The sequence below is a fragment of the Myotis yumanensis genome, unplaced genomic scaffold (genome assembly GCF_028538775.1).
Source record: "Myotis yumanensis isolate MYYU_CA2020_CCGP unplaced genomic scaffold, mMyoYum1.0.hap1 SCAF_1, whole genome shotgun sequence".
NCBI lineage: Eukaryota > Metazoa > Chordata > Mammalia > Chiroptera > Vespertilionidae > Myotis > Myotis yumanensis.
The window spans coordinates 172367991-172387347 of NW_027223752.1; the positions used below are offsets into that span (position 1 = coordinate 172367991).

General features: G+C 38.7%; 1 protein-coding gene across 1 annotated transcript; it reads right to left on the minus strand.

The window, feature by feature from the left end:
- Positions 1 to 2418: 2418 nt before the first annotated feature.
- On the minus strand, positions 2419 to 17166 carry LOC139006517 (alcohol dehydrogenase 1-like). The gene is made up of 9 exons (XM_070408843.1): positions 17097 to 17166; positions 16030 to 16131; positions 14483 to 14621; positions 9769 to 9856; positions 9452 to 9671; positions 9056 to 9316; positions 8473 to 8608; positions 4837 to 4981; positions 2419 to 2603 (listed from the first exon to the last, which is right to left on the minus strand). The coding sequence occupies exons 1-9, from the start codon at positions 17133 to 17135 to the stop codon at positions 2579 to 2581; spliced, it is 1155 nt and encodes a 384-aa protein (XP_070264944.1). The 5' UTR covers positions 17136 to 17166; the 3' UTR covers positions 2419 to 2578.
- Positions 17167 to 19357: the final 2191 nt, after the last annotated feature.

A 19357-nucleotide genomic window follows, 5' to 3' on the forward strand; every position in this document is an offset into this window, starting at 1 on the left:
TCCAAGTCTCTAGTCTTTCTGCCTTCTCTACACCTTTAAGAATTTTCTTGTGTTTGTTCTATGTAAAATGTCCAGGGGCTTAATTACATTTAGTGGAAGGATTAGGGAATATGTCTACTCCATCTTCCCAAAAGTAGAAGTCCTCTATAAAATCATTTAAAAAATTAAATGTGTTGTAATCAGTGAAAGACATTACTCTTATTACTTTGGATGTCTGAATTGTCCTAAATTTGGCCAGTGGGAACCACATCCTGCTGGCTGCTGTGTTTCTTTGATATGGTTTTGCTTGTCTTCAATCATTCATGTTCCAGCAATCAGGCTCCCTTTGTACTTGTATCTCATTCATGGTAGAACTCCTGTTTCATAATAAATGTAATACATTTACTTAATAGTATCTTCTAATATTTTAACTACTAGAGGCCCAGTGCACGACATTCATGCATTGGGGGCGGGGGGAGTCCCTCAGCCCGGCCTGCGCCCTCTCGTCGTCCGGGACCCCTTGGGGGATGTCTTCCTGCCAGCTTAGGCCCACTCCCCTAAGCAAGCAGGAGAACATCCCCCAAGGAGTCCTTAGCACTGCTGCGGAGGTGGGAGAGGCTCCTGCCACGGCCTCTGAGCTTGCCAGCCATGAGCCCGGCTTCTGGCTGAGCAGCGCTCCCCCTGTGGGAGCCCACTGACCACCAGGGGGCAGCTCCTGCATTGAGCGTCTGCCCCCTGGTGGTCAGTGCACATCATAGCGACCAGTTGTTCTGCCATTAGGTTGATTTGCATATTAGGGTTTTATTATATAGGATGTTACTACTAACAATAAATCTTCTGACTAAAGTTTAATATTTTTTTGCAGTTCTTTTTTTTTGTACTAGTGAGTTTAATCTGTCTACAGTATTTTGATTGCTAATATTTTTAGAATTATTTTTATCACAGTGAGTTTTATTTTTCTTTCTTGATCCTGCTTTTTCTACTCCATTAAAAAAAAATTGTCCTTTTCTGGCTTATTTTAAATTGATTGAGCTTCTGATTCACAAACTGAAAAAAAATATGTTTATTCCAGAGACCTAGAATGTGACGTGCTTAGAACTATCACAGTAAAATTTCCTGGCAGTCAAAATAAATTCAAATTTAATTCATCTGCGAGCACATCTGTTTTCACAAAACACAATAAGAATTTTTTCCCTCTCCAAGGCTGTGAAAAGACATTATAGTCTTTTTTTTCTGGTGGGTGGAATATTTACTAGCCCCTCTGATTTACTTGAGGTTGCAGCTCTTGGAAGATGTGGGGTATGCATGAGTCTTCATTCCAGCTCCCCACCTTGTACCAGGTCCAAGCTGCATATTTCTTGCTTTGCCTTTAATACCCAACCCACAGTTTATTGGATCAGCAAAAATCATCAGGTCAGATGTAACTTTGCTGCTCATTTCTCATTTGGTTTTCCTGCTCCCCTGGAGTTTTCCCTACTTTCTTGTTAGCTCAGACATATGCTTAAAAGGATGTTTGTTGCATATTATTTACATTTCTAGGGGTTCCCTAGAATGCTTTTCATATAATCTAGTCTCTAGCCAAAGGCAGAGCCAAACAACCACCTCTTCATTATCCTTGTAACTATACTATTGTTAAAGATATTGAATGGTGATTTTTTACCCGAATCCTGCCAACCACTGTTTCTTTATTCCATGGTTTTTGGTTGATGGAATTGGCACACCCAAACTGCAGCCAATTTGGGACCAAATCATGTTGCTAATCAATGGCCAGATTTCTCTATTCAGTCATGGGCTGGGGAAATGGAGCAGAGAAAGGGAATGGAAAAGGCTTAGTTGCACCCCCAAACTGTAGGCCCTCCACATGAGAACAACATATTGAGAATAAATAGAAAAGACTCCTATGACTATTTTGTACCTACCAATTTGTACTTAATTCCTTCCCCCTTTTCACCAGTCCTCCTACTCTGCTCCTGTCTGGCAACCCTCAGTTTGTTCTCTGCACTTAGGAGTCTGTTTCTGTTTTATTTGTTCGTATATCATTTTTGTTTGAGAAAGGCAGGTAAGACTGAGTGTCAAGGAGTTTTACCGTTTTTGAACCACTGTTAACAGCCCCCTCATCTTCAACTAGAAAAACAATGCCCAACGTATGTCAAGCTCAGATTCAAAGAATTAGTCACCCCTCTTCCCACTATTTGCCCAAGAAGGCAGACTATTGGTAGATGTGCTTTTCATAACAGGCCAACTCAGCAACACATAGAGTGGTGGAGAAGGGTTCATGCTTTAAGTCAGTTTTCAAAATATGCAAGCTGTCTAATGAAGCATATCCATCACATAATACATTTAAAGTGAAATCGTTAGGATGAGCAGAAGATGCATTCCATCACTAACATATCCCTGTTTTTTCTCTTTAAGCTTTAGGCTGAAATGCAAACACCAGTTTCAAAATAGTTTATTATAACAGTTTTTTTCTTAAAATTCCAGAAGTGCTCTCTTTCCAATTTTGGGTTCTATATATTGCAATGGAGTCATCAAGGTAGTGAAAAAGGAAGCAAAGAGCATTGCTGAGGATGTTCACGCTCCATTTTATCATCTGGGAATCTCAAAACAAGAGGACACAGCGGATACTGAAACAGAGAAATTCAAACATTGAAATGACTGACTTGCCTGCATAAATGTGGGCAGCACAGAATAATTGTAGCATGAGCATTTTAAGAGACAAACTTATCTACCAACTCCCATTTGTTATCTCTATATTAATCTCCCCTCAAGGCACCAGAAAATGTTTCTGAATCAAGTTTAGTGTGTAGTCACTAAACATGGTATTTGATTTTTAGTAATAAGAGGCAAAGATGATAAGGCAAGAGAGAATTATGCTCCCTTGAGAAGTCATCTCATGAGAATCCACAGTTACAGCGTGTATTTCATTCTGTGACTTTTAATCACCCTTCAGCTGGCCATGAGCTTGTCTGGTGGGGACAGAAGAATTACCATAGCCCCCTCTCTCTACTTTTCAGTTGTGAATGGCTACGTGAGGGCCATCACTTTAAACATTCGCTTCTTAGTTTTGTTCCTCATCTCCTATGGTGTTATACCCTCACTTTTAATAGCTGTGAAACAGGGTTCTATCATGAAGAATAATGTACATTTACATTGTATATTTTTACTGAGCAACTCACATATTTCAGGCATTGTACTTAATGCTAATCCAGGTGCTAAGGTCCATATCAGGTTCTATTAAGCAAGCCAACTGCAATAAAGCTCACAGGGATAGCCAGTTGGGTTCACTTATCTCAAATTAAACCTGTTTCTTGTGAATCCCCACAGGAACCATAACCTGAGACCTACTCTTTCGGACCCATTGAGAACTTCAAGCTCCTCTTCAAAAAACCAAAAACCTGATACAGATATAGTGGTGACTGGGCTTTCAAAGAATTGTCCCCCACTCCACTAACCTTCTTGTCAAATTTGTCACCTCAAGGATGATGACACTTCAGGAACTCCAGCTTATCCCTACTTTAGAAGGATTAGCTAATGGCCTCTCTGTTCCGGTCCCAGATTCCATTCCCTTGCCCCCTCTAGGTCAGGCGGGGAGAGACATTCTCACCTTACATACACAGGGACTATGACCCTTGTCAGCAGGAAGCAGTTACTGAAAACGGACTGTCCTCCCTCATCAATCTGAAAAGATTTCAGGGATAGAAGTATCTAAGAGGGGAATGAGGCAGGATAGTAAGAAGCTAGGGGAATTCCTTGACAAGTGGAATAAAGGGAAACTGAGACAAAATAATTACACAAGGCCAAACCACTTGAGCAGTTTACAGCCAGCTAATAAATCACAAGGCTTTATCTTCCCTAACCAAGGACACTTTGGGGCAAATGGTTTATGTAGTACAGACTGTCCTGGGACAGACCTGCTTCAGCCCAGTCCCTCTTCAATAATATTCTTTAAAAATAAAACCAAACCAGAAAATAATCCTGGCCCCTTTATACACACATTTTAATGAATGAACATATTGAAGGACACACCTAAAAAGCTAATGAATAGTCTGTTAAGACCCTCTGTTGAGACCTCCCCTAAGATTCCAGCCAGCCAAGGAAAGATTTTTTAAAAAGCCTCAAGACAAGGGATCTAGGGTGTGCTCTCCCTCCTGGGAGCATGCCTACTCACATTTTTTCCTTCCCCAACTTCTTCCTTCACAGGCATGCATCTCCTAAACTCCAAAGGACCCTATGAGTCTTGTAGCCAGGGGAGCAGTGAGCAGTGGCAGTTTGTCCCAGGCTTACTCTCTGAATCTGTCTCCAGGGACCCCTGTGTCTCTGACTTCCCAGTGAGCTCACTTCTGTCACTCAGCTGTCTCCTGTTACTTCTTCTACATCAAACCCTTCTTTCATTTCATTGTCCCAGATTTATTAAACATACTCTCAAAAGCCACCTGGACTTGACTTGTGAAATGTTTCCTGCACGAAGTCAAGAACCCACACACTTCAGGTGGCCCTAGGCAGACCCACCCAGGTGCAGAGCCCGTCCAATAACAAGAAGAGGTATCATTATCCCCATTTTTAGACAAGGACAATATCATGGGCAAGGTAGCCGTTTAGATCACACAGTGACTGAGTAAAATGTTTAGCGCTCTTCACACTGACTTAGCACTCTTTCATTGCCATTTTCTAAACCATTTTCCATGCCCACTCCCTCTTTTATACTTGATCTGAGACCTCATTTTTCATAAAATTTTGGATGTGTTACATGTATAAGATATCTCATACAGATACATCTTACACAGACACACAACACACACACACACACACGCACACACACACACACACACACGCGCGCGAGCGCAGGCACAGACTCACCAATTTTCATTTTCATCCTGGAGCACTTCAAATGCATTGTTTATTCTTTCAAAATGGAATGTATGCGTTATAAGTGGATCTATGTTGATTTTTTTTTGCAGGTAGTCAGTTACAAGTTTAGGAATGCAATCTCTGCTTTTATACTCTGTAGAAAAGAAGGACAACAATAAAGAAACCTAAAAAATACTAAACTAATTAAAGAATCAAATGAATTTATTATGTGTAAAATTGGCAAAAGCATTCATGGGAGGCAGTAATCCATTTCACTCTTGATCCTCTTCCTAATCTTCAGAAGTAAGGTAATTTATCCCATTGCAAAATTCTGCTGTCACTTAGGAGTACCATGACACCCCAGCATTGTAGGTGAACAGTGTCAGGGCTGGGATGAACTGTTGGAGTGACCTGACACTGTCATGGTCACAGACCATCAAACCAGTGTTCCTTTGCCTTCAGAGCATTAAGGATTTCTTCTTAAAACAGCTTACCTTCCAGCTGATTTGGTTTTAGTTACCATATTCTCCCTCTACCTGTGGCTCTAGATATATCTCCTTCAAAACTTAACATTTCAGCCCTAGCTGGTTTGGCTCAGTGGATAGAGCATTGGCCTGCAGACTGAAGGGTCCCATGTTTGATTCTGGTAAAGGGCACATGCCAGGGTTGCAGGCTCGGTGCCTGGTATAGGAGGCATGTTCAGGAGGGAGCCAATCAATGATTGTCTCTCATCATTGATGTTTGTATCTCTCTCTCCCTCTTCCTTCCTCTCTGAAATCAATAAAAATATGTTAAAAAAACCTTAACATTTCAAACTCAAAAATAAATTTTTCTACTTCTTCAGTGGTGTGTTGGAGAATAGTTTAGTAAAAGATGCTGGCATTATTTTCCCAATTTTTATAACTTTGAGGGGACTGAGGTTTAGAGATGTTAAGTATTTTTCACTGATTGTATTTATTATTTTTTAATTTTCTATATTTTATGATGCTTTGATATCTTGGGGCCTTCTAGACTTGGAGAGAGACTGCCTTTCCCAGGGTTTACTGATTTCTAGAGGTAGTGAACAGCCTGCTTTAGCATGCTTTTGATATGCAAACCAAACAGTCTTGAGTCCATATTCCTGATTTCTCTCTTTTTATCAGTCTCCAACATTTTGGGATACTATTCCTCTGCCCTAAATCATCCTAGGACCAGTTACCAGATAACTGAGGACCATTCCTATAGCCTAGAACCTGTTGAAACTTGCTTAGCTTTCCCACTCATCTTGCCTGTTCCTTCTAATGAAAAACACAGTAAGTCTCTGGCCCATGCTTTCCCTCAGCTCTTCCTGTCTCCTGTCTAGCCCCGGTGCTTCCCCATAAGGACCTCTATGGTATGGCATGACCCCTTCTCTTGGGAACTTTGAGCAATAAACTCTTCTTTCAAGGCAATCGTCCCTGTGTCTGTCATCTTACCATGTCTGATGAAATCAAATCCTGTTTTAAAACTCTGATTCACATCCAGAAAGTGGGGAAGCTGAACCCAGAACCCAGGTTTTTATATTGCTAGCAGAGTCCTGTTTATACAACATTGTTTTTATAAGATACTAGAGGCCAGGTGCACGGATTCATGCACCAGTGTGGTCCCTTAGCCTGGCCTGTGGAGATCAGGCCAAAACCAGCTCTCCGACATCCTCTGAGGGGTCCCAGATTGCGAGAGGGCAGTTCTCAGGTGATGCACCCTGGAATTGGGCTTCCTCCTCTGTGGTTCCAGGTGCATCACCCACGAACCGTAGCTGCCAAGCCACTGCAGCTCTTGCGTTGAGTGTCTCCCCCCTGGTAGTCAGTGTGTGTCATAGCTACCAGTTGGAGCATCTGTCCCCCTGGTGGTCATTGCGCATCATAGCTACCGGTCAGACGGTCGCACCGTCAGATGGTTGCTTAGGCTTTTATATATATAGATGGCTTAAAAATAAAGCACCACAAAAAAGTTGAGTTTCTTCTTTTCTTTTCTTTTTTCTTTTTCTAAAAAGATAGTTGGTACTCTTTATCAGAGCCCTGGCTGCAGATATTTTATATTTCTTAATAGGGAAATTTGAACTAAAATATGTGAGTATTAGGCAATTGGTATGTAGGACTTTGAGAAACTTAGAAATGTGTCCGCATGGAAGTGAAAGGACAAAGCCATCACAGATTTTTCCATCTGAATGAGTTTCATTAGGGTGATTTTCCTTGGTGTATTTGCATTTAATGAGGAAGGAAGGAGACATGGCAGATACATAATGAGGAGTGTTAGGAATGGAAATACATTTCTCCAATGAAGCCAAGGACAACTAGCACTGAAAAAAAATGATCAGTGTCAATTATGCTTCACCATTCCAAGCACCAGCCTAATCTCTTTTGAAATAGTTCAATTTTTAAGTTGAGTATTTATTCAAATAGGAAAATTCAGACATATAGAGTTTCTGGGAAAACAAGCTTTTATATAAAAGGTTGGTCAATGGCAAAGTTTTTTCCAGTATTTGACATCTAGGTATGAATCCAGTTTTATTTACATTCAATCAACTCATGCCAAGCTAAATCAATGACGAAAGGAAAGAGCACCCAGATATTTTAGGATAGCAAAAAGGCCTCCAGTTATCTTTTTCAATATATGTGCCTTCCTCCTCATAAGCTACTGTAATCATTGTTGTTACTGCTACAATTTAATGTTAAGTTTGTACCTATTATGTGTCAGTTTCTCTTGCCAAGTGCTTTATCTGCATCCTCTCATTTCATTATCTCTATATTATGTAAGAACAAAACTATTATTTACTCTACGTTCCAGAAAATAGTACTGGCAATTAATGAGCTTAAATAACTTGCTAAGGAATAGGTCTGCTGAGTATTCTGACAGCAACGCCCTTGTTTTTAAGTTTATGCCAAATTAATCTTATTTGAGCATGCTAGCAAATGTCAGAGAGCAAGCTATCGCAACTGTACTATCTAATAAAGTAGCCACTAGCCATATGTGGCTATTTAAATGTAAACTCATTAAAATTAAATATAATGAAAAGTCAGTTTTCTGGTTTCCACACATAAGATGTTCAATAGCTATATATGGCTTGTGCCTCTTTTATTGGACAGTCCAGCTCTAGGACATTTTTACCATTGCAGAAAACTCTCTTGGTCAGTGCTAGTCTGGAAGCATCTGTGGGTGTAAAGCATGCCAAGACAGGGGTTTGGAGGTGTTGTTTGGGAAAAAGAAATTCAAATATGCCACAATAGAGTTGTTTGTTTTGTTCTTGAATAAAAAATTAGGGTGATTGTATGGTGAGAATTGGGGTTCAATACACTGAGATTTTCTTCTAGTCTAATCCTGTGCTGGGGAGCCACTCAGAGACATACAATGACTCTCCACCAATTATGGAATGTCTGAGTGCCAATGAGTACCCTGCAATGTGATTATTCTATATCTTAATAATATCAAAATGTTAATCTGTTTTTTTCTCCCACAGGTAATAAATACCTGTGAGGAATACATAAGTGTGCTTTTCTATTTTAACATGTCTCCTATTTCCTTTCATAGAGGTATATTTTTCCTACCTTTTCATTCCTTCGTTTCTTGCCAAGGACAATGCAGGGTGACCAGGTTTCTGGAAAAGGTGATGTGGCATCAAAGACCTACCTCCCAAAAAGCTGCCTTTCAGGGTTCTCCCAGAGTTAATCAACTGTGGGTCAAAGGAGAGTTGTTCATGGTTGGGGGCTACTCCCATAATCACACAGACTCCATAGCTCCGACGGCATGACTCCAAAGCCGCAACCTAATTTCAGCAGTAGACTGATTAGCATCTCAGTACCCTGAAATCATACCTCTTTTGACTCACAATCCTAAAACATATTTTCAGGGGTGCTGTATGAGAGAAAAAGAAAAAATAGAATAGAATAGAATAGAATAGAATAGAATAGAATAGAATAGAATAGAACAGAATGTGGTATCCCCCTCCAACTCCCCCTTGAGATCTTAGGCAAGCTGCTTTAACTTAATCATAATTATGTTTTTAAATCTTGAAAATGGGGATTAGTACTTAATTCATAAAATGATATGAAGATTAAAGGGGATAAACTATAAATATCTTGGTGCAAGGCTCATAAGGTGTGCTCAAAAATAGTTAAAAATTATAGTAATTTCATGTCTTCATAAAGTTAATTTAATATGTATCCACATCTTGGCAAGCAACTTCCCCTCACTGTGCCCCCAAACCACTTACCATGGTATCAATGAGTCCGACGGCCTCAAAGGCAAAGTCAGCACCGAAGCCTGTCATTTCAACTACCACCTGCTGAACAGGCTTCTTGAGGTTCCGAGGGTTGAGAAAATCTGTGACTCCTAATGCTCTTGCCCTGGGAAATTTCTTCTCGTTGATGTCAACCCCTATGATCCTACAAGCACCAGAGGCTTTGCATGCCATGACTATGGCTGAACCAATTCCTCCAAGTCCAAAGACAACACAGGTGGAACCAGGAGTAACCTACAAACCCAGAAGATAAATTTCTATTAGAAAAAAAGCCACTTTGGTTTATCTCTAATGGGAGAAGCTCTCTGATTGAATGGCTCCCAGGATATAGGTGAAGTCACTGAAAACAGCACAAAAGTACATTCTTACCTTTGCAGTGTTAAACACGGCTCCAAAGCCCGTAGGCACCTCACAGCTAATGATACAGACTTTACTCATTGGAGAAGCATCATCAATTTTTACCACTGCAATTTCATGCACAACAGTATATTCAGTGAAGGTGCTAGTGCCAAAAAGATGATGAATCTTCTGTGCTTTGCAGGTAAACCTGCTGGTTCCATCTAACATTAATCCAGTTGGAGAAAGAATACTGTGTTTCATAAAAATACAGGATTTTAGTTCCCAGTCAATACCTATCCCAATGAAAACAAATTGAATGAAATGAAGTCAGAGCAATTGAAACTAACTCTTCCTTCACGCATACGTTGCCCTTGGGGTGCAAACAGAAACAGCATTCTCTGCACTCTGGAAGAGGTAACATTAAGACTTTATCTCCTAAGGAAAAAAGAACAAACAAAGTGATTAGAATCTTGGGCAGAGGCATGGAATGCAATCCTATATAGTAAAGAGGTAATATTCAAATTGACCCCAGTGCCCTTGTGTCACAAGATGGCCACTCCCATGTCATCACAAGATGGCTGCCCCCATGTTGTCACAAGATGGCTGGCAGGGGAGGGCAGTTGGGGGAGATCGGGCCAGTAGGGGAGCGGTTAGGTGTCAATCAGGCTGGCAGGGGAGTGGTTAGGGGGCAATCAGGCAGGCAGGCAGGCGAGCGGTTGGGAGTCAGCAGTCCTGGATTGTGAGAGGGATCCCAGATTGGAGAGGGTGCAGGCTGGGCTGAGGGACCTCCCTCCCACCCCAGCCCCCCGTGCATGAATTTTGTTCACCGGGCCTCTAGTAAGCATTATATTTACTGATAGGAAATTATTTATAGTGCATGTTATCAAATTTGTTTTAATGATAATTATTACTTAAGTTAATTATTTCACTTTGGATTGGAAACAAATCAATTTTAATGCAAATTAGACCTTTTTAATTTTTTTTACTTTAAATCAACTTATATTTTAATTCAGAAATTTAAATACACACATTCATAGCAACTATAAAAAAAACACCTTGTTTTTTTAAAATGGCATTTTCAAGAAGGGCATTTTAGCCAAAAGCAACAGCAAAATTTACATGATTACAGTAGGCTGAATCTTCACACAATATCCTTTAAACATCAGAAGTAAAATTATCACACAACCCTCTCCTGCCATCAAATTATTTCAAGCCTAATACTAGTGCTCTAATGAACAGATGTATAGCAATCTCTTTTTCTCTGAACAGAATAGGCTCAGAAAAGCATAAACACCATCTTCATTTCTTCAGCATCTTTCCCCCTAGCACTCTTCTTTTAGCTCCTACAGCAATTACTCTGTTAGGTCAACCTAAGTCTAAAAAGTAAGGCTTTAGATGAGTGGCCAGTGACATAATTTCTTATTCTTTATAATAGATAATGTGAGCATACTGTTAAACTGCAAGGCATTTGGCATATGCATACCAGTCTTCAACATGTACTGAAATTTACTAAGCAAGGCGAGGACTCAGATTATCTTAATATTTAAAGCATCAGCAATGACATTCTTTTAGAAACAAAGAAAACCAAATAAAATTTGATGTTATCATAAAATGGTTTTGCTCTAGCGCTTTTCTCACTCCCCCCCCCCCCCCCATTACATTGTAAATCCTTGAACTTACTCTTCACTGAACTTCCTAATGTAACTGGGAAGTTATGACTTGAACGTGTCCTGTATAAAATAGTTTACGTAGTTGAATGATAAAAGAGCACAGAAAAAAGTAATTGCAAAGATGTCTACATAACTCATTTCTCAACCTCACCTATCCTATATTACAAACACTGACTCCCATGTGCTCCTTGGGCTCCTCTGAAGCATAGAACACAGTCTATGACTTGGATGATTTTTTCCATTCTCCTAAGTATGGTACATAATCAGTACCATTCCAAATGCCATAGGGAATTGGGACTTAACCTCTCCCAGAAACCCCATTGAGGAAAGCTGTGATAGACACTCGCACACCTCTTCTTCCCCAAACACTCTCCCCACGGTATCTGTTTAACTAATAGCCAACTTTGTCCTGTATTCATAACCACAGGGGAAAATTGTTTGAAAATGCCTAACTTCAAATATTTAAATCTTAATCTTCCTCTTAAGTTATATTTTTATCTTCAGTACATACTTTTGTCAAGTTCAGTATAGAATAAGTAATGACTTTTTAAATTTATTTTCTATCCACAAACAACAGAAATCCTCAAAATTTTTCTGGAGATTTGGATCCAGAATTCCTAAATAGTTTGCATAATATTAAGATACATATAAATTTTGGGTTATCCTATTCTTATGAACTGATGATGAAAGATGAATTATTTTGCTCCAAAAGGTAATGTGAATTTTGAAAACTTGCTAACTCTTAAGAGGATAAGCAAGTGGTAAAAGATGGAAAGGTTTTTGTGATATGTGCTAACTGGAAAACTCTTAAGATTCTCTTACTAAGTCATACGAAATAATTGAAGAGAATCTCATCCACACTAAGTGAAACTCTTTTATCATACAACATAATTTGAAACAAGATTATTTTTTTTGCTAAAACGCTGGGGCAACAGTTTGTTTAGCTTCTTCTGTGATTTGACCTCTTTCGTTTTAAGACAACGGTGGCAAAGATTCTAAAACAAGAACCTTTCAATCAGTTAAAAAACCCATCCCAACATATTAATATGCTTGTCATACTACACTATACTGTGATCATGGGTTGGCAAACTTGTTTTGTAAAGGGTCAAGTGGTAAACATTTCAGGCTTTGCACATTACAGTCTCTGAAGCAACTGCTCAACTCTGTCACTGTTGCACATGTATAAGATGCTATTTTTTTCTAAAATCATTAGACTGAAAATTCAGGGACATCTTGTACATGGAAGTCAGCCGAGGAGGGAGCTATGCTGGTGCATAGCTGCTCATACTTTGTGAAACAGGCTTTCTCCAATCATGAGCCTTATTGTTATTGACGTCAGCTGGTGCTGTAATTGGAAGTGGAGAGTGCACAGATGCAGCAGGGACTAGAGAGCATTCCAAGCCCATAAAGATGTTAAAAAATAAAAAGATAAATAGCAGTAAGCAATTGTCTTACTCTGCAAAATTCAAACTGAATGTAATCATCTATGCAAAAGAGCATGGAAATAGAGCTGCAGAGAGATAATTTGGACCTCCTCCCACTAAGTGTATGATCAGACAGTGAAGAAAACAGGAAGAACAACTCCTTAAGATGCAAAAAAAAAAGAGTGCCTTAAGAGGAAAACCAGCAAAATGGGCAAACTTGGAGCAGAGGCTTAAGACTTGGATTATGGAGCAGCGCCAGAGTGTCTTATGTGTGTCAAACAAGCTTATTCAATGTCAGGCAAGAATGTTTGCCAGTGAAATGAACATTGTTGATTTTACAGGAAAGGCAAAATGCTGCTTCAGTTTCATGAGGAGAGAAGGGTTGGCCATGAGAACACAAACAAAGTTAGCTCAGAAAATGCCACCAGTTTATGAGGATGATCTCACATATATAGACAGTGACTCAGAAGACAGCAGTGATATAATAGAATTCAAAGAAATTGATATGTCTGGAACTAATAATGATGAAGAAGAGAGCAGTGATGCAACAGAGGCTGAATAAAGTGATATACTGTATAATATCATAATACTGGTATGTAAACATTACCTGTGGCAATTACTACATAAAAATGTGTTCTGTTTTATGTTTAAAATGTTGATTTCTTAATTTTGGGTTGGAAAACTGGGGGGCATCTTATACATGGGGGCATCTTATACACGGAAAAATATGGTAGTTCTGAATTTTTCGCATCTGGGTTCTGAGCTTTATATACGGCTAGCTGTTTTTCAGAAAATCGAAGGTAAGAAGTCATAGGCTTCTTCGGATAACTACTCAAAGTGGATGAAAACCATCTGGGTATATACACAGATCTAAAGGGAGCACGCAGTCAACTTCCACAGTCTGCACAGAGCTCTGCTCTGGACTTCCCCAGGGTGCTCAGCACTCCTCATACACCCCAAGAAGCGGCATTGCACCCCACGGTCAGTGGCCAGACCCCAATCTCACAGAGTGCCCTGGCTCAGCAGAGCAACCCCAACAAAGGCAACTTGAACCTGTGTTCAACCTTCCGAGTTTGCAAATAGACCTTTAAAATACAAAATAAAAATTGAAGATTTTCCTCTAATAACTTTGAGGCTCAAAGGCAATAGAGGCCTAAGTCTAAGAATTTGTGGTATAAGGCTTGTCCACTTTGATTAGTATTCTATGCTAGGAGCATAGCAGAGTGTTGCACTCAGTAGGTACTTAATAAATATTTGTTGAAAGAATGAATTAATACTGTAGTGTTAATGCTAGAATTAGTACTAATTATGAGATATATTATTGAGTAAGAGCGCAGAATTTGAGGTAAGACAACTTGTATTTCAATGCTAGCTTTGCCATTAAGTAGCTAAATCAACTGCATAAGATGATTAGTTGGCCAAAGCTTATATTTTCTCATACATAAAATAGGTATAAAATATCCATGACATCTTTGTTGTTGGAAAATGTGATATTGTAAAGCATTATCTAAAGTGTTTGGAACACGAATTGTATCCAATGTGGAAGAAGTAATTGCAAATTCTTGATGAAACTTTTATAAATGCTACAGACAATTTAAAGGATTATCATATGTGTGTGCATCTAGAAAAAAATTTTAACCATACATAATTTTAATCTGATGATATTCCAATATCTTGTATATATTTGCAGCTTTTAGTTTAATTTGAGATGGGTAGACTAGAGATAATCTCTATGGAAATGAGTGGAGAAAATTTCTTTTTATTTGAGTTTTTTTCAGATAAACACCCATTTTGAAGATTCTGAATCTTAGGCTGACTATTTTTTATATATGTGTGTGAATGCATTTAAATATTTTTGTTACTGTGTGATGAGTTTGGCTCTTTCAGGTGGTTTGGGGAAATGTCAGGGAGTAAGTTAGAAAAGGAGAATTTACTGGATTGGCACCATATCTTGTCCAATTACTTACCTGGTTTCACAGAGGTTACACCTTCTCCAACACTCTCTATGATTCCAGCTCCCTCATGGCCCAAAACTGCAGGAAGAGGTACTTTGTTTCTCCCTTCTAGGATGTGCAGATCGGTACCACAGATCCCAGAAGATAGAATCTGAAAGGTGATTAAATGATTGGAGATAAAATGCTTTGTCATAAAATTGGATCTTTCAGAAAAATGCAATATTTCCCAAACTAGCAACAGAATATATTCTTTAAAACCTTGACTATATATTTGATATGTTATTGATTGCACTCTTGAAGTATAGTTATTTCAGAAAACAGACCAAAACACTTAGTTTGTCTCTGTCTTTATAATTTTATTTAGGCCTCTTTAACATCACAGTGAATTTAACATTATCATTGAAGTATTTTCTAGCTCTTTGCCAGGAAGAGCTATGTGTTCTATGGGATGGGATGAAATAGACAACCCAAAATTTATGGTCTATTTTGATACCTATACTTAAATATATAGAGGGGACTCCTGGGTATCAAGGTATATATGCTTCTCTTTTGCATTGCTCTTAATGCCCTCCTCCCATCCTCAATAGAACAAGTTAAAACATGTTATGTTTCCTATCCTGATCCTGGCAACCTGTTGCATGACTTGTAGCTAATATCCAAAAAAACAAGTGGAATTGCTGGGTCATAAGGCAGTTCCATCTTTAATTTTTTGAGGAACTTCCGTACTGTTTTCCACAAACAACAAGTGTTGGCCAGGATATAGAGAAAATCACCTTCATTTTTGAAAGATAGTTTTGCTGGATTTTTGGTTGACAGTTTTTTCTTCAAGCACTTTGAATATGTTATCTCTCCACCCTCTGGATTTCATTGCTTCTTATATTAATTTTATTGGGGTTCTCTCGTATATGATGTGTCATTTTTCTCTGGCTTCTTTTAAAAGTTTGTCTTTGTCTTTGAACACAGAATTTGTCTATGATATTGTAGACCTCTGTGTTTATCCTATTTGAAATTCATTGGGCTTCTCAGATATGTAGGTTAATGTTTTTCAGCATATTTGAAAATGTTTTCAGCAATTAATTTTATAATTTTCTAGGCCCCCTTTTCTCCTTCTAGGACACTGATTATGCATATGTTGCTATGCTTGATGGGATTCCACAGATTTCTATAAGTAGGAGCTTGGTCAGGGAAGGGTGCCCTTGTTTTCTCAGCCATGACTGAGAAGAATGTCTGCCCTGTTATATAACAGCATTTGGAATAACTTTATAATTGTGAAAAACCCAAGAAGTTTTTTGGTCAATAATTGCCTGTGTTGACTTTTAAAGTATTTTTAAAAAGTGCATCTAAAACATTAAAAGACATTTCAGCATGTATTATACTTGCCACTTTAACAAAATGAAATAATCTCACTATTATACATGTTAATACAGATCTACATGTAAATCAGAGAGACCCTTAATTATTTTTAAATAGAAAATGACACTTGTTCTTCTAAAATTGTAAAATTATTGTAAACACAAATATCCACATGCATACCTGCAAAAAGTATCATTTATATTTACCTTAATTCGAACCTCACAAGCCTTTGGTGGATCAACTTCAAGTAGTTCAATGGACAGGGGAGCATTTGCCCTCCAGGCAATGGCTGCCCTGCATAAAATCACCTATTTTAAAAAAAATGAAAATTTACTGCCATAAAACTAAAATTAGGTGAAAAAGATAGTTAAATTCACTTCTATGCTGACTGATCATTTTGGTTATGTCACTTTGAAATGCAGATGATCTATTGCATTCAATGAAAGCAATCACATGTGTGAATAATAATTTACAATGTTGTAATGTGAAACCAGTGATATCTATTTAGTTATCTGTCTGTAGAAATATTAAATGAATGTTTTTCTCTCTATATGCATCTCATGTCATCCTATGACATAGTAGATAGTCTTTGTTTAAAAAATAGTTTTATCACATAAATCTGATTAATACACTTTATTCTTAGGAAATATCTTTTCTGCATTTCAAATGATACACGATGTTAATATTGGCCAACTGATCTTTGGAGCACAGTTCAGTTTTAGATTCTAAATTTCTGCATTATAATTTTTAATATTAATCATTTATTTAAAACAGATTAGAATTCATAATGCAAAGAAAATTATAAGAAATGATACAGGACAAAAATATTAATTTTGTTTGTTTAGTCAATTTCACTCATAAAAAATCACATAGAACATCTTATCTTACCTTGGTACTTAGTTCCTGTGTCTTATAAATTATTTATTTATTGAATTTTTATTTTTAAATCTCTATATAGATTAAGCTTATATATTTATTGATTGATTTCCCCCCCTAAATTAATCAGTGATTGCATTTGGAGGATGATTTTAATTTTATAAAAGATTATTTTACTTTACAGAAAGAGTAAGATGTTTCTTTAAATAATAGCAGTTCTTATTTTATCACAGTCATGATCTTGTTTCTTAAAATTTGGCTTACAAATTACCTGGAATACTTGCACTGTGTAAAGCATGGTGCACACATATACCATGGGAACTTCAATGCAGCATTAGATATTGTGTTTTACCTACTAATAGGATCATACACATTTCAAGAGAAAACCATGACTTACTTTGTTAGCTGTGTCTGTGGAGAGTTCAGTTTGCTCCATTATTCTCTCTGGCTGATGCGGAAGTGCAAACTCCTCTGACTCTTCTCACCAATTTAGACTGAGTATTTCACACTGCAGGGTGACTCATCACCACTGCACACCAATCAGGAAGGGAGGGAGAAAGGAAAGGGAGAAATAAAAAAATTGAGGGAAAGGGGAAGAAGGAAAATGAAAGCTATGAATGGGGGAGGAAGGAAGAGGATGAGAACAATATAAAGGGAAAGAAAGGAGGATCATTGGAAGAAAAATAAGGAAAATAAACAAGTGTTTAAAAGGAAATGTAAAAGATATGAAATAAAAATAACCCCCTCTTTTACAATGTATACAATGATGCTTTATGGTTTGGAAATACTACATGCATAATCTCATTTTATCTTTAACCCAATCTTTGACTAATTGTTCATATCATTCCTTTATGGAATAATTTTAGCTAGAGCTCAAATAAGATTTCTAGTTTCAAATATCATGATTTTGCGGAGGGTGGAGGGGTGGGAGGGGGGTGGGGGGAGGGGAATAATGAAAAAAATTAAGAAATGATGAGAAGAGAGAATAGTTTAGAAAAAATGGTAAAGATTGGTGAAAGGTAACAGAGAAGGAATGAGTGTGAAATACGGATCAAAATTAAAGATATTATTTAAAGAGATCAACGGAAGGACTTGTACGCATGCCTATAAGCATAGCCAATGGATGCAAGACACTAAGGGGTGGAGGGTGAGGGCATGTGCTGGGGGGTAGGAAAGGCCAGGGGAAGGTCCATGGGGAAAAAAGGGAGACATATGCACTACTATTTGTAATACTTTAAACAATGAATTAAATTAAAAAAACAACAAACAAACAAAACATTGTATTAGTCAGGACAGAAACCTAAGTCAAACTGCTTTATGCAAAAATAGATATTTAGTGACTCAAGTACCACAGTAATCTATGTCATCTGGTTTTAGGAACAGAAGTTTTCTCAACCTTGGCACTCAATCTATAAATATACTAGAGGCCTGGTGCATGGGTGGGGGTCCCTAGGCCTGGCGGGTGATCAGGGCCAATCAGGGCCAGGCCGATCAGGGCCCAAAGGCCCCGGCGGGGTCGAGAGAGGAGGTGACAGTGGCCAGGCTGGGTGCAGAAGGAACAGATGCCAGACACTGACGCTGCCCTCAGTGCCCGCCACTCCATGGTTCCCAAACCTCCTCCCCTCTCCTTCCCTCGGTGCTATGCCACCACCGGCGGCCTGCTGGCTGGCCGGGGCAGGGATCAGGGAGAGGTCAGGGGAGGTATTGATTCCCAGTTTGTAACATGCAGAAGCATCATTGATGCTTCTATCTCTATTTTCCTCTCTGAAACCAATCAAATATATAATTTTAAAATGCAAGGTTTTTAGAGGAAGAAAGGTAGGGCAAGGGAGCTATTGAAGGGGGTCATTTGAGATCTTGCTCACATTTCAGCTAGGAAAACATAAGGTGGTCCTTAAGGGGTGACAGGTGAGGAGTGGCAGTGGGTGGAGCAGGACAGTATGGGCTGAGGAACAGGTTATAATGACTGAGAATGTCTGTGACAGTGACATCAAGCATGTGTTGGGGCCATCGATGGGATCATGTATCCCCAAGAGGTTTTGATTCTGGACAGGAAGAGACACATGGAGATCAGCAGGCCTTTCTTAGCCTAGAAGGTGATGTGGGTGGCAGGAGCGGGCTGCCCTGCTTCCCTACAAATGTAAACATGCAGTTTTCTGGTCCACTCATCTGCTGATGGGAATTTAGGCTGTTTCCAAATCTTAGCTATGGTAAATTGTGCAGCTATGAACATAGGGGTGCATATATCCTTTCTGATTGGTGTTTCTCCTTTCTTGGGATATATTCCTAGAAGTGGGATCACTCGGTCAAATGGGAGTTCCATTTTTAGTTTTTTGAGGAAACTCCATACTGTTTTCCACAGTGGCTGCACCAGTCTGCATTCCCACCAGCAGTGCACGAGGGTTCCTTTTTCTCTGCATCCTCGCCAGCACTTGTCATTTGTTGATTTGTTGATGATAGCCATTCTGACAGGTGTGAGATGGTACCTCATTGTCATTTTGATTTACATCTCTCAAATGATTAGTGACTTTGAGCATGTTTTCATATGTCACTTGGCCTTCCTTATGTCATCTTTCGAAAAGTATCTATTTAGGTCCGTTGCCCATTTTTTAAATTGGGTTGTTTATCTTCCTTTTGTTAAGTTATAAGAGTTCCCTG

Bases quoted from the DNA above. Each gene is read 5' to 3' on its own strand.
- LOC139006517 (XM_070408843.1), bottom strand. From the start codon at position 17,135: ATGGAGCAAACTGAACTCTCCACAGACACAGCTAACAAA. The intron at 14,622-16,029 runs GTAAATATAAAT...ATCACCTTTCAG, and splicing joins CTTGTGAGGTTCGAATTAAG to ATTCTATCTTCTGGGATCTG. The intron at 9,317-9,451 runs GTAAGAATGTAC...CTGGGTTTGTAG, and splicing joins CCGTGTTTAACACTGCAAAG to GTTACTCCTGGTTCCACCTG.